The sequence below is a fragment of the Uloborus diversus genome, chromosome 1, assembly GCF_026930045.1.
Source record: "Uloborus diversus isolate 005 chromosome 1, Udiv.v.3.1, whole genome shotgun sequence".
NCBI lineage: Eukaryota > Metazoa > Arthropoda > Arachnida > Araneae > Uloboridae > Uloborus > Uloborus diversus.
This window is the reverse complement of record NC_072731.1, coordinates 48751991-48767637: the sequence shown is the minus strand read 5'-3', so window position 1 is coordinate 48767637 and position 15647 is coordinate 48751991. Positions and strand designations below refer to the sequence as shown.

Below are 15647 nucleotides of genomic sequence, written 5' to 3'. Positions count from 1 at the left end.
TCGCGTCCACCTATACCGTACGCCCTCGTTTGTTTTTATTTTATTTGACTTGCGCCCTTGAACGTGTAAGCTTTCGTTTTTTTTTTCTTTTTTTTTTTGCGCCCTCTAACATGCGTGCATTCATTTTTTCTTTCTTTTGCGCCCTTTGGGAGTGAAGGTTGACGCCCTCTTGGGAGCCCAGTCCGTCGCTGGGTCTCTTTAAAATCGGGGATTTCAAACAGATTAAACAAAATAGTAAATTTGAAAATTTCTTAAAATTCAGAAGTTCTTTCATTTTGCTGAAATATATTTTTTTTTTTTTTTTGATGATAAAACTGCAGAAGTAAAATGACATTTTAGAAGAGCAGAATTACATTTAACGAGCCCATCTGCATATGGAAAGTAAGGATCTCCCCTCCTGGAGAAATGGCTTCGGTCGCATGGCAACGAGCACGCGCGCCCTCTTTTTTTTTCTTCCCTTGCCATTTATTTATTTACTTTTTTTCCCCCAACTTCTCGGTTCTCGTGGGCAATGGAGCCTGACGAAACCTGGCGATTCTCCTTCGGACCCGCGCGCGGGAAATCTTAAAAAGCCCGCGAATCGTTCGCGTTGAAGCACCTGTTTTTCCTTTGCTCTTCGGTGTAAACGCGATGGTTTCCCTCCTCGTTCGTCGGTCTCCCCGCGTAGGCAGCTCGGCTCTCGCAAGGTTGTTGTTGTTGGTGTTCGTTTCGAATCCTCCCGTGGTGTCAGCGTCGTCTGCTATTGTTGCAAAGAATGTAGTGAGAGTGGATGAAAAATTATCCAAATCACCGTCTCTGTTGAAAATTCTTTACCTGCCGGGGGTGAGTAAAAATTCATGAAATTATACTTTTAATTCTAAAGCGCTTATGAAATTTTTTTTGCTTCTTTTTAATAACAAACCCGATGTAGTTTACCAAGGTTGCCTAATCTCCAGGCCCATCATTTCGAATTTTGCGGAGGAGAGACATAACTTATTGACAAAGTTATTACGCAGGGGGGGGGGGGGGGGGGGGAGGAGGCGGATTGACTCCTCGATCCTCTAAACGAGGCAGAGCCTGATTATCGCACATGCCAACTAGGCCCAGGCCTGGGGCCCCATGATGAGCCTAAAGACTTGTGTGTAGCATTAAAACAATGCAAATAATACATACATGTATATATTTTATAAAAATGAATTTATTAATTATAAAAAAACTTCCTTGAAGGAGATTGTTTTTTACTCTGTCAGTGGTCGGATTTGCAAGAGACCCCCACGACCAACGCCCATAGGGTCATAAAAGGGGACTCAAAAATAGATAAGGGGACCCTCAAAATGCATCCCGATGAGACCCCAAACCTATAAATCAGCCACTGCATTTTGCCATAGAGTCTTCAGGAGGCCTCCGAATTATTGTGGGCCTTGGGCTTCACTTTCAGTTTGTCGAGCCCTAAAATAAGGGACCTGCTATTCTCCTTAAAAGCGATGGCGCATCCATTTAAATTCTGCTGAGAACTCTGCGCAAAAAGAGAAAAAGACTCTTTAAAATATTCCCCTAATTATTTGAATGCCACACCTTGCGTCATAACATATCCCCTTTAGGCATTAGTTAATGAAACTGTCGGTAAATATGCAAACCAAAATGCTTTGAGCAAATGAAGAAATTTAGATTTTAATATGGAGCAAATGTCAAACTTTAATTCCATTTTGCATTTAAGATATATTTTTTGTCATTTGGAAATATCATCAACAATACGAATTCGACTACGTTCGTAAAACTTTCCTAATTATTATTATTTAATTAAATCTTAGATTTAAATCTGTTTAGTGAGGTATCCAATTAAACACTTATTCTCATCATTAAGTTAGATGAGTACAAAAAAAAAAGACTCCGCTCTATTTAAGCCTTTTACTTTTTTCAACTTATGTGACTCATGTTTGTTTTTAACAATTGTACGTAGATGAAAAGTCACTATTCCTTTCTTGTTTATTAATTTGTTTTTATATGTTTTGCTTAGAAGTCATTTTCTTTTTTCTCCCAATACGTACCTAAATAAATAAAACGTCCGATTAATAGCTTTTTTCTAACCTCTCGAGGGAATTAGCATTCTCTTTTTCCACAGTGCTGTGTTGACTATGGACTCGAAAACTACAACAACAGCAGTAGCTGTTTAAATTATGCTTAACATTTGCTTTATCTTCCTCAGGGGTGCCCCCCCCCAAGTTCAATGGCGCACCCCCCCCCCATTTTTCTTGACCCCCTTTCCCCTTCGACACTTTTTTATTTTATTTATTTGTTTTAATATTCTTTATTTGCTTGTTTATTTATTTATTTTTTAATCTTCTTCTTATTATTTTATTAGAAAAGTTGTGTGCTACGCCAATGACATACCACACACACACGCACATACAGAAACTAAAGAAATAAATAAAATAAAATATAAACAGAATAAAAAAAATTTTAAAATAAATAATTTAAAAATAAATAAATCAATAAATGAATTTCAACAAATAAATTTAAAAAATCCCCCCCCCAAAAAAAAAATTTGGATGGCGCAACTTGGGCCATAATCCCCCCTGTGGGTACCCCTGATCTTCCTCATAACCAGGCCCATTATTTCAAAGTTTTCCAGAGGGAAAGGGAGGCAATGGGTATGAATTGAATGCATTTTGTTGAAAAATAACATTAAAATACAACCAAAAATGCATTATTAAATTATGCTTTAAATTTCAGTTGGAAGAGGGTGAGGGTCAATTTACCTCATGATCGCCCCTTATAGGATTAATAGCTTAAAACATAAATAATTGGTTTTATTGTAAAATCATCGGCAGATCCCGTCGGCGTGAGAGAGAATGTCTTTTCTCCCCCGCCTTAAAAGGGGTAAAATGACAGACTTGATTATAGGTATAGTTGTAATAGAAGTGTTGTAACATTGCAAGTTTTAACGATACAGACACCGAGAAATATTTAAATGAAAAGAACACATTAGGCAAGGAAAAAAAAAAAAAAAACTGTTAAAACTAAAATCGTAAGATTTGGAATAATATTTATATTGAAATTATTTAAATTTGCTTTCTAATATCATAAATCAATGAGAGGTGCGCCGATAAGAAGTCACTGTGACCTCCCCAAAATTTCTTTATTCTGAAAGTTTTGTCTTACGATTTGGCAAATTTGGAAACCATGAATAAATTATGAACAATTGCTATGATGCTTACTAGTTTTTTGCTGTAATTGTAATGCACCCGAAAATCGTCTTCTGTCCTTCAAAATGGATTTCATTTATCATGAAACAAAATCATCTATTAATATTAATGCTTTCAGTTATCTAAAAATGACTTCGCAACCCTGGCACAATCATCTATTTCTTCTAATACAATCAGGTGATGTCTTCCAAATTTTGCCGACACAAAATTTCTATCCCTTGTTTTTTTTAGTTTCAATCATATATTTTGATATATTTGGGGGGGGGGGGGGATTTTAAATGCTGGCGAAACTAAGGACTGGGGGTAAACCCATCAGCTTTGAGAACGAGATTTTGAACCAATAACTTTAATTATGTTAGTCCTAAATATACCAACAATGTTGACATCAGATGAAATTACACTTTAATTATTTTGTCTTAGGCTAAGTATTTAATTTTTTTTTTTTTTTGTCATTTCTTTCATAAAATAATGTTTTTTCATAAATTAGATATCATGTCCGAGGCATGATATTTTCCTCACAATATTTTGATTAGGGCACCTCCCTAACTAAATTCCATTATACGCTCTTGAACTGTTCCATCATTTCATTTATATGGAAAATGGGTCGTACATTTAATAGAAAACAACTACTTTAATATATATTATGGAACATGAATTGGAAACTACTAGATTATGCGCTTAAACTTTGAGGTTTAATGTTGATCTCTCTCTCTTTCTCACACACACACACAACTGATGGGCTTTCGTTATTTGGAGGTGCTCCGTAGCATTTGAGGGGATGGCGCCATCGTTTTGAAGCAGGATGGGAACTTCACTTATGCACCTGTAGAAGTAAATATTCACCGACGATCAGTTAGGTATACCTCTTTAGGGATATCAATGAATTCCAAAATTTGAAGTACAATTCTTCAGTTTATGAACCCCATGAAAATGCTATTACTTAGTTTTTAACTGTGACAAAGCGTGTAGCTGCAAAAGTAAAAAACTCCAATTCAAATGTTTTAGTAAATGCGATAATTTCGCATTTTTTTTTCATAGGATTACTTACTTAGGCCAACAAATTGAGATTGGCAGAGAGTTTCAAAATGGTCCTCTAAATGATGTAACCAAAAGAAGGAAAAGTTATTGCAACTCATATTTTTTTTCATAGTGCCAGATTTGTCATTTTTTTTTTTTTTTTTGGTATCTCTTTGGAGATACAACTTTTGCAGTGATGTGCTTCATGTATTTTATTTGAGTAAAAGTGAACCCTCCCTCATAAGAAAAATTTCTTGCTACGCCGCTGGCTTTGAGAACATTAGGAATTCTTCATTAAATTCTTATCTCCTATTGCCCATTTGACACAGATTTCGAAATCATTAGTAAAACGCACTTGCTCCCGATTTAATGAGCTTTAAAACACAGGTTATTACGTCTCTCTACTTTGTTGTTTTTTTCTTTGCCAAAATAAGTTTAAAAGAATTGAACATTAAAACTCTTTCGTTTTTGCTTTTGACATAATGCCAACATTGCTTGGAACAGGTTTCGTTTATTCCGGCCTAATGAAGTAGAGTAAGAGAACAACATATACTATATCCTCATCTTGAAGAAAAAAAAAAATGCTTGACCCAAATTGCATGAATTGCAAACCTGTTTTTAATCAAGAACACGCGCAGCTAAGGCGTAGTAAAAAATCGCACAATGTCATTCATGAATGGGCTTACAATTACCCAGTGCTCCATTGATAAAGTTGCCAGCAGAAGGAAACTGTTACGCCTCAATGACGTTCGGCGTCACGTGACTGCATTCGTTTTTTACACAGAGACATAAATAATATTCAAATGCCTTTCCTAGAAAAATATTTTAATTTTTCGTTTTGCGTTTTGAGACATCTTTGAAAAGAAAATGGGAGGGAAAACAAAGTTGTTTACAAATTTTTGCTGTGAAATTTCAGGTCAATGATTGTTTTCGAATAAATGTATTACCTGCTTCGAAGTTTTAAATTACATTTTTTCCAACATTTGATGGACTTTTTATTACAGATCGTGTACTACTAAACCCTTGATGTTTCCCTAAAACAACACACCAGATAAGCGACTCTACATAAATAGTGCTACACTTTTTTTCAACGTATTTGACCCCCCGTTCATTTGTTACAAATTTTTACACTTTAGCACTTTACTCCCTCCTCATTCCTTAATACATGTCACGCTTTTTTTAGGAAACACGTTGATAAATATTTAATGTAATTTCAAACAAAATGAGTTACTGTCTGACCACGGATTGTATGGAAAGGCAAACATCCGTTTCCTGGCGGAAATGGGCGCATCTATTAATTTTTAGGGATGTCAGCTTTTGCAGATGTGTGTTAAGCCTCTAAACTGAGCGGAACACTCGCATCAAATTATTACCTTTCTTCCTCATTCAGATAGACTGGTCTTAACTGGACGTTTGCCAATTCTATATAATCCGTGGTTGAACAGCATGACGCATTCTTTTCCCCCTCCCCCCTCCCCCTTGTCACAAATTGTCACTATTTTACGAGTCCTCTATCGTCTCAAATCGTGACATCATTTATGGACTACCCTTACGACCCATAAATTGAATTGAATTGAAATGAATTTTAATTTTAAAGTATTAGTAACATTAAAAACTCGAAAGAGTTCCTGCTCTTTTGCAATCAATCCTTTTCGTCCGTCAGATGAACCTCCAATAAAAATCTGGATTAAATTGCTGTTTCCTGGTGTAGCCAATTTCCTTCCCAGTTATTTTATTTCTGTTAAATTTTCATCGCCATTTTTAGTTCAGGACTCTTCAACTGGTCTCTTTTCCCCTGAAAATCCTAATTTTAGTCTCAAGTTTCTAAAAGTTAGTTTCAATCCCTTTTCTCATTTTTACTTTAAAATTTCAGTTTCATTTTGAATTTTCCCTGTAACATCTTTTATTCATTTTTTTTTCTCTGAAACAAAATAGGAATGCTTTGTTCACACTTCACCCCTCTCTGATAATTTGTAAATTTGAATGCGATGAGGTACAACATCTTAGAGTTCGAAACTATTGGCTAAGTGGTTATTTTATTGGTTAACTTGGTTCATTCAGTACAGTTTCTTGTTTTAAGCAAACGTTTTTTAATTTAAAAATAATTTTTCACCAATTAATCGGTTAAAATGTATTTAGCATAGTTAATTATTTTAAGCAAAAGTAATTTTAACCCCCCCCCCCCAAAAAAAAATCTGCCGATTAATCAACTTAATCATTTAATCAGCTAAAATCGGCCAATAATAAATAATCGGCAACTCGACCAGTTATTCCAAACTTTAACCTTTAAAGCTTAAGATTCAAGTCCCTTTCTTGTTTCATTTTTTAGAATTTAGTCTCTTTTTCCATTGATACAAACTAAAAATCTGTTGGGAACTTTGTTTAACTCCTAGTCACGTTCGCCTCAGCTCATATTTATCTGAAGCTCTTCAAAACCTCGTACGTAACGTTTTCGCAGTTTTTAATGAAACTATTTGTATAAACTCAATCATATAGTATTGGATTTTTCTTCTTTAAAATAGGAAAGTACTTCTGTTACAAATTATATTAAATGTTTTTCATTTCATAAGTGGGCAACAAAACATTTAAGAAAAAAGAAGCAATTGTAAATGTCGGTTTCTTAAAAAAAAAAAAAAAAAAAAAAGTAACGATTCTGTATATTACATATACGGACATTGAAATTGGAAAGAAAACAACTCCACTTTTCTTGGCTTGTTTTTAAGGCGACCATTCTTTCCCCTCAAAACAAGACATATAAAAATTGAAGGGCTCGGGGTAAGAATGTGATATGCCACATGGTGTGAATTTTTTAGAAGGCCAATTTCAGCTTATAAAGAATATTTGTAGCATTTTTCAAAGGCATTAAAAATTCTACATTCTGCAATACTAAGACCAGATATGTTTTTCTCCAAATGACATAGTCCATTGTCATCTTTATTTCAATTTTAGTTAAGAGAAACAAAAATTTTGATCGAAAAGTCACTCCTTGTGGCCTGTCACTTTTCTGCACTGCCTTTCAATTTTAAGCACTACATGTGCACTAAAAGATAATTAAAAAAGTCTCAAACGTTGCTCATTACACAAAAGAAGAGAACTTAAGAAAGAAGAATTGAGAGTACTATATTTTTTAATGAAAAACTTTTTTAGAGAACATTTAGTGCTGCTTTTAAACAAGAATAAAATTCTTGGCATAATTCATACAACTTACTTTTTCATTCAACATTGCTTTTTAAGAATTATGGTTTGCACAACTGAGCATTAAACTAGTCTACAAACTATTCATGAGCGAGCATAATTCAACAGTGCCGGCTCTAGTAGTTCTGCCGCTCTAGGCGATATTGACAAGTGCTACCCACCCCCATTGAATAATAATAATAATATAAAATGATGATATTTTAATAAAATAAAAATAATTGTAAAGTGTTTACAATTAAAGGTAGTTTCTAGTTAAATTCCAAACTGGGTTTTGCATATCCAAGGACTGGTAAACACTTTAAATTATATTTTTATTACCATTAAAGTAGTGCATCTTTTGCGCTGAAACATACATTAATATTTTCAAATGATTTTTAAATCGCACAATTTGCCGCCTCTAAAAGTAAATTGAATTTATAATTTAATTCCGAACTATGTTTTGCATATCCAAGCACTGGTACACTCTAAATTATTATTCTGTTTTTTTTTTTTTTTTTTTTTTTTTTTTACAATTTTGAAATTTTCTGCCTCTAAAATCTGCCGCCTTAGGCGGCCGCCTAAGTGAAGTCGCCTAACCCAAGAGCCGGGTCTGTAATTCAAAGAACTGATATAAAAATCCTCAAAAAGTCTAAACGCAACAACCTTTCGAAACATTCTCAATGTAACATCCTGTCACTTCAGAAAACGGGACATTTCAGCGTCCCGAAACTACGTGTTGGGACAAAGGGACAGGCTCCCTGAAAACGGGATTGTCCCGTTCAAAACGTTATACTTATGTTCGATTACTTTATTTGTTTCATTATAACAGATATTCGTACAACAGAAGATCCGGCTGAAAGAACGTTCTAAAGTAGGGTTGAGTCTTTTAGTGTTTAGTACGTCGACAGCATTTATAAAAGTTGCTCATAGGATATAAACGGTAGAGGTTGCCCAGAAGTTCTGCGAAAAATACCCTCTGTGTTAGGTTAGAACTGACAATTAAATGCCAAGAATTCTGAAGAGAGAAACTTGAAAATTCTAAAAGGTAAAGAAATATTACTGATTTCAAATTTGAACAATTTATATTTTGATTTGCATTTACTCTCAAATTGTATGACCAGAGACTTTGCAGAAATTACTTTGTAGTGGTGAATAAATGTAAAGAAGTGACGATGTATTTGATTCAAAAAAAAAAAAAGAAAAGGAAACATCTGTTCCTTTGCAATGGCAGTGCAGTTAAATATTGTCATTAAAATTTGAAAAACTTACATTCTTGATTGGTGGACGGTGGTGACACCTCGTGTCCTTGATTTTCTGCGTAATAAGAACTGGAACTGGAACTACATGGCAACACCCATTAGAAACATGTAATTATTACTTATACCTTCAAATAAATGTAGGGAAATAATGTACTTCAAAAATGGTGTACAATATCGAACGACAATAAAAATCTATTCTATTATGGGCGTGCTAAACTTGTGGAAAAAGTTCGTATTTTTTGCCTTGTAATAATTGCTCTCAAATCATTCCAATCTTCAAATACTGTCAGCCATTTCCGATTCCAAAATTGCGTTCGTGTAACGAGATATTTTATAACAGGTGCAGATTTGGTAGAAGTATCGACCATTTTTATTGGCTTAGCTTGCAGTAAACGCTATAAACAACATATAACATTCGCTTTTATCAGCAATAGTCCATTTAGTGCTTTTTTTACTGCATTTAACTGACCGTAAGAAGTGGAATTGGAATAGGAAGCGTATGTTTTATTACCCCATTATAAATGTTCGGAAATCAAAACAATTTTCCTGTATCACCGTAGCAGAACGATGGTGGGTGAATGAATATTATAACAAACATTATTTATTCACTCGCCTGATAATTTGTTTACTTTGAGGGCCCTATTATGGAAAATAAAGAGCAATAAAACTGGGCGTAGATGAATTGATGGCTTTTGCATGAAATGTAACAGATTTATGGATAGTCTATTTAAGGTGTAATTGAATGAACTACACATATAAAACTGTTGTTGCTTGAAGTTTTTTTCCTTCACTTATTTCTGATTTTGGGGTTCTTGTTTTTGTTTAGTTCAATAAACGTTAAGGTTCTTAAGATTTCAGATAAGGAATTACCTCAAGTCTTGTTAAAATGTGTACCATTTGAATGCTAGTTCGATGGAGAAACCTGATGTACTAAGAATCACCGCAGAATAGTAAAATAGTAAAAACTGCTGAAAAAAAAAGGGAATCAACAAGCAGTTGAGAAAGCGTAGCTGAGAGCATACTGTAATGGCTGTATGAATTATGACCAAATTATTCGATTATTGATTTGAAGTAAAATATTTCGTCCAATTAAATTTAGATTTGCATATATTAAAAAAAATCTTAACTATATTTTCAATACTTTAATCTAGTTTTACTATTTTTTCTTGAAAAAAAAGAGCCTTTTATTATGCTTAAATTGAGTCAAATGGTAGAAAATTGACTGTCTGGTTAGCAATTTGTATAACTTTTTAGAACTTTTTTTTTACAAAACATCTGTTTCCTCAGATGAAATTTAGCTATGCTTAGTTCATTTCATTTAATGATATCTGAAGAAATATATTCCAGTAATTCGATAAGAACGAATCTGTATTGTGATCATTACAATTGAAATGTGAAAACTATTTGTGTTAAATTTGTAGAATCATCCTTAATTAGATTTTTAGATCATTTGCATTCACGTTATTCGATTTAACGAATATATATTGTTCAACATTACGCACTATTAAGAGGAAATATTCAACGTGTTTAGCACAAATAAACATATTACCGAACACACGTGTTTCAGGGTTTCAGGAACCCCTTTTTCAGTTCAAAGTTGTGAGCTTTTGCTTGTTAAGACATCCGGTAAAAGCTTCCGGCTTTTACCGGTTAACACACGAAAGACAATATAGAAAATAGAGCGCGGAGGTGGGGGCGGGGGGGGGGGGGGGGGAGCAAATGTATGAACTTTGATTTTTTCCACGCACTCTTATTTTTACAAACACTCCGTTAGAGCAACAAACAAATAGCGTGGTCAGTGAGCACTCGTTTTTCGCGAATTCGTTTGTAAATTATGATATAACAAAATTACAAAATTATAAAGCCAAAAAAAAAAAAAAAAAAAAAAAGCTACGCTTTTGAAAAAAAAAAAAAAAAAATCTAAATATACTAGTCGCTGAATTTTTCATTTTTATCAGTTTTCTTCGACATTTTTAGGTAAGTAAAATCATTCCGAATTGCATACGTGACCATGAATTTGTAGCCGATTCGAGTTCGAAATGAAAAGACAGATAATAAAAACTGACGAGAACAGCAAAACTCCTAAATCGTAACGGTTATGAGGAAGTGAAGGAATACAATATCTGCTTTGTTTTCAGACAATTACATAAACGTTTTGTATATAAGCTAAGCATAAAAGCTGAATTACGATTATGTAACGAATGGATACAGTTGCATACTGATAGTAGATTGTTGGCAATGCTGTAAAAAAACTATTAAGCAGTTTTATGGCATGAATGTCAATTAAGTAGGAGCTTAGTAAAAGGTTGATTTGAAAAAAAAGAAGGAAAAAAAAAGTGTCTACTTTGTTTCTTGGATAGTAAAAAAGGAAAAAAGAAAACTCAGTTTTTATTCGACATCTTTTAAGGTTTTATGGCCTTATAAATTGTATTTGTAAATGTAGGATGCGATACGAAATATATCGGAATGTGGGGGAAAGTGAAATACAGGGGTAAAGTGAAATGGTGAAATATTTTCTCTGCTTTTAGAGCCACCTATCTAGTAATATTTTAACTATGTAGAAACAAATGTAGTCTATTCCAGTCAAGAAAAATATCTCTGAAAAGCCAAGAATATGATAATACGGGCAATTTTCAAAAATTGATACTCAAATTGAAATATTTTGTTGTAAGTCAAAAATTATTTTTCTTATTATTAAATGATAAAGATTTGTTATTAATATTACAAATATTAATTCAAACCTACTAATATTCAAAGCAGTTTTTTTTTGTTTAATATTAAGCTAATTTGTATTTTAAATGATTTTTACAGTTAGTCAAGTGCATTTGGGGCAAAGTGAAATAGTTCATTTCATTTTCGAATCCAATCGTTTATGAAATCACTTTCCTTATCCCTTTATTAATTATTACATTTGCATTTCGTGTCATTTAATAATTCCCTAATTTATTCCTTCTTTCATTTACTTTATTTATTTATTCACTATTTATTAACTGATTTATTTTTTATCATTAATTAATTATTTAATTTAGACATTTATACTGTAGTTTTCTATTCATTTATTAATTTATTCTTTTATTTACTTATTTATTAGATCAAAAATATCTTTAATAATCGAATAGAAAATATTTAATTTCGAAAAATATTTTATTTTTCACTTTGCTCCGTGAAAAAAAGTAAAATTTTTTTACATTTCTTTGGGGGTATAAATTTACTGCAAAAAATAAAAAACAGTGTTTCAATGCAAGTTTCATCATAAAAAATATATGGTGATATCTTTACGTACCGTAATTTTTAGAACAAATTTCGAACTTGTTTATTTTGAAAAAGGTAAGCTATCTTAACTATTTCCCTTTGCCCCACATTCCCTTACTTTTCAAACTTTCTTAACGTTCTGGAAATAACCGAAACAAACTAAATAAGGACTAAATAAATATTAAAAATGTTTTTATAAGCAAATATTTTAGCATAAAAAAAATAGCATTCTAGTTAATGTTTCAAGCGTTTTATATCGGCCAAGAAATTGATATTTGAAGAATTAAATCATATTTACAACTTATTATAAAAATTTGTTTTTGTAACTTTTGGTCAAATATCAATAACTTATCTATAATTTAAACATTTAGAATAAAAATATTTTGTATTGAAAGTAGATGAAAATGCGATCTTGTGAATTTATTTCAACTCTCTCTGAAATATTTCGAAGTTGAAAAAACTAAGAATGTTAAATATGAAGGAAAAGAACAGAAACACGTATGAAACAGACCTTTTTCTATTTCGAGAAACAGGACCGCCGAGAGCCAAGGCAGGCCCCATGACAGTTTGGTTGTCGGGTCCCCTCAACTTCATAAAACTTGTACCACTCTTATTCCGAGACGGATCCCCGTTTGGTCTGGACCCTTAGTTTCCGACTTGGCCGACGCTGCCTCTCATCGGCCCTTCTGACAGTTATCACTTTTTATGTGTGAATTTATGATTTCGTTTGACCAAAATGTCAACCAAATGTCAAAATGTCAAAATTAAACTTGAAAATCAATAAATTTCACTTGGCGTTCGTTCTACTCGCAACGTTTTCGCTGCTGCATTGCTGCACATGAGCTATTGATCATTACTGTTTGCACATTTGACAATTTTTAGTTCTTTTTGTCTCAACGTCGTATGTTTTTCATCTGCTCTACCTTGATTTAAGTTATGATATGGGGAACATCTGCTATAAACCCAGCGTCTTAAGATACGCTATAGGGTCACTACTACATCTGCCGCCGCCATGTTGTGAAAGACAGAACAGCCGTCATCGAAAGGTGTTCTGAATTAGAATGCGCGAATCAAGTTTTTTTCTGCGAGAGGAAGATTCGATTAAAGTTGATGCTGAGGAGTCTACTAACTTGAATGAATTTCGAATTAATTTTGCAGATGTATCCAAACAGAAGTGAGGTCAAGGGCAAAGCCCCTCTAATCCACCATTCAAATTCGAATTGCTGTTGCTGATTTCTAATGCACGCGGCTGCTTTATTCCGTTTTTGTATTGAAGTTCAAAGTCTTATTATATCAGATATTTAACCAATATTTATTAATTTATTCGCCTTTTTTGATCTTTCTCAAATTGTGGAAATTTATTAATAGGGGCATCGACATAAGAAAGGACACTGGGGAGTATGACCCCCAAACCAGCACGCTGTGCCTTTGATACACAGACATTTAGTTAACTTGTTCAATAAACCTTTTTATTTAGGTGTTTTGAGTGCTATTCCTTCCAGTGAAGTAGCCAGAAAAAAAAATCGGAATGGTATATGTGGTTAGTTTTAATTCTTTTCTATGGGGGTCAAAAACTAAAATTTTTGAGTTTCGGAGAGGGATATAGGGCCATTCCGCAGAAAACGGTAAATCTGTCCTGCACGTGACACCTCACATATTTCATTAAAAATAATAATTTAAAAGAATAATGATAAAAATGTTATTGGTTAACAAGTTACAAACGACTCTGATTCCTTAAGCAAAAGATTGTCATTTTTTAAATAATTACTTTTTAATGAAACCGTTACGTGCGGGACAACTGACTACTCTTTTGTGGAATGGCCCCAATGCATAATTTTTTTCAATGGTTTAAACTATTGTTTCTCAACAAATGAGATATGTTTTCTTTACATTGGAACTTTTGCTTTCAAAATTTACAATTTATTTTAATAGTAGTATATTAATAGAGCAAAAATATTAAATAATTCATAAGAAAATTCCAAGAAGTTGACTTAGGATGTCCCGCATGCAAATAAATAAAATTTTAAATAGCAAAATTGTTTAATAAAAATATAACTATGTCAGGAGTATCTTTGTATCAAATGTAAAGATTAAAAAATTTGCTTTCTCTTGTTTAATTAAAATACTCGGAGATATGACAAAATGTTAATGAACAATAAATAATGATACTTTTTTATCTTGCATTCTAATTACCCAGAATGACCAGAAAGCCCAGAAGTTTTGAGACGGTATAATATTTTAGTATGATAGCAAAAATATATTATAGGAGCTCTCTGTCAATTACATTTTTAATGTTTGCCAAGCGCGACAGTATCTTTCTTCGGAAGAATTCCGTGAAGGTTAGTTTAACGTCTTTTCTTTCCCTTTGGAACGTGCAGAAATGTTTGCACTCAACATTCAAGCGTCACCTTTAAGCGATTGATATACACTGAACTTGAAATTTCCCACAAGTTCCGAATAGGGAACTCATTCGGATGAACCGTGGGACCTTGCGTCCACCCTCGCACAACCTTGTCACGCCACTGAAAATTCGCCCGGGGGTCGCCGAGTGGCCGTGCGACTCGCAGATTCTCGAAAACCCTCACATCGTTTCATTTGGCCGTCTAACTATAAATAAACAATCAGAGGAAAATCAAGGTGGCTGCTAGCTGGCATTGTCCATTCTTTTAGCCCACCTTTCTTGAAGTAATAACGATAATAAGGTGGAACAAAAGACCCGAGTTATGACAGTTAAACGGCTTCCTGTCCGGTGACCGAAAGGTGGAGGATCTTCGGAATATTTTAATTGAGGGGGTGTATTCGAAAATGAAAGGAAGTACTTCTTCAAGCGATTGGACAAAGACAATCGGACAAAGAATAATAGAGCGGTGTTCGGACCTCAATAGCCTGACGTCATGATAACGTTGTGTCGGAATTTAAAGAACTCGAACGCACGGGCTTGGAACGTTTTTCTTCTTTTTTGGGTGATATCGTCGAACAATCTCGGAAGTTTTCCTTTTTCCCATGAAGCGAAGAAAGTGGACACTTTAGGGCAGTGTGGTGTCGCCCTGTGACCTAGAGTTCAGGTGTTACCAATTTGGAACCATCTTCGAAATTACCGGTGCATTGTTTTCGCGACTTCCGAAGGGAAAGTGACCTAGAGTTGCTCTTGAACTTCTGTTTTGTTCGAAAAGATAATAAAAAGGAAATGTGGGAAAATGTTGACAATGAAAGCACTTATTTTTCCCCAGTATACATTTTGACTTTGAAGCGCAACAAATCATTCATGATTGTTTGATCTTTTGACTTGGATGGTTCAAAACAGAATTGCTTTTTCATGAATTTAAATGGTGCGATTTATATTATTTTACGTCTTTTCTTCATTGTTTGTTTTATAATTTTGGCAATTTGGGCATCAAAATGTTGCTTGCTAGAGTAAATGTTCTTTATACCGGCGAGTTTCCCTTTTGTCATGTAATTCAAGTCCAAAGATTTCGTATGAGCGTGAGACTTCATGAATAATAATGATAACAAAAAAAGGCAATTATTAAGCGGTTTTTTTACCCGTAAATTCTAAGTTCTAAATTAGTAAATAACAGCATTAAAAATGTTCAAAAAAATAATTAGCATAATATTCGAAAAAAAAAAAAAAAAGGAAGGAAGGAAGAAAAGACGTTTTAAGGGAATTTTGTCCTTTTAAAAAAGTTATTCAGTGTTTTTTTTCTTTTCTACAAAGTGTTTACTTTTTTATTAACTGATAGTATTTCTTTTATACGGAAAA

General features: G+C 33.4%; 1 protein-coding gene across 1 annotated transcript in view; it reads left to right on the top strand.

Annotated features, from left to right (window-relative positions):
* Positions 1–630: 630 nt before the first annotated feature.
* The window catches only part of LOC129220538 (protein giant-lens-like), a 50178-nt gene continuing 35161 nt past the window's right edge, over positions 631–15647 (top strand). Inside the window, exon 1 of the mRNA XM_054855001.1 lies at positions 631–822. Within this exon, the coding sequence (XP_054710976.1) occupies positions 631–822 (192 nt within the window). The remainder of the gene's footprint in view (positions 823–15647) is intronic.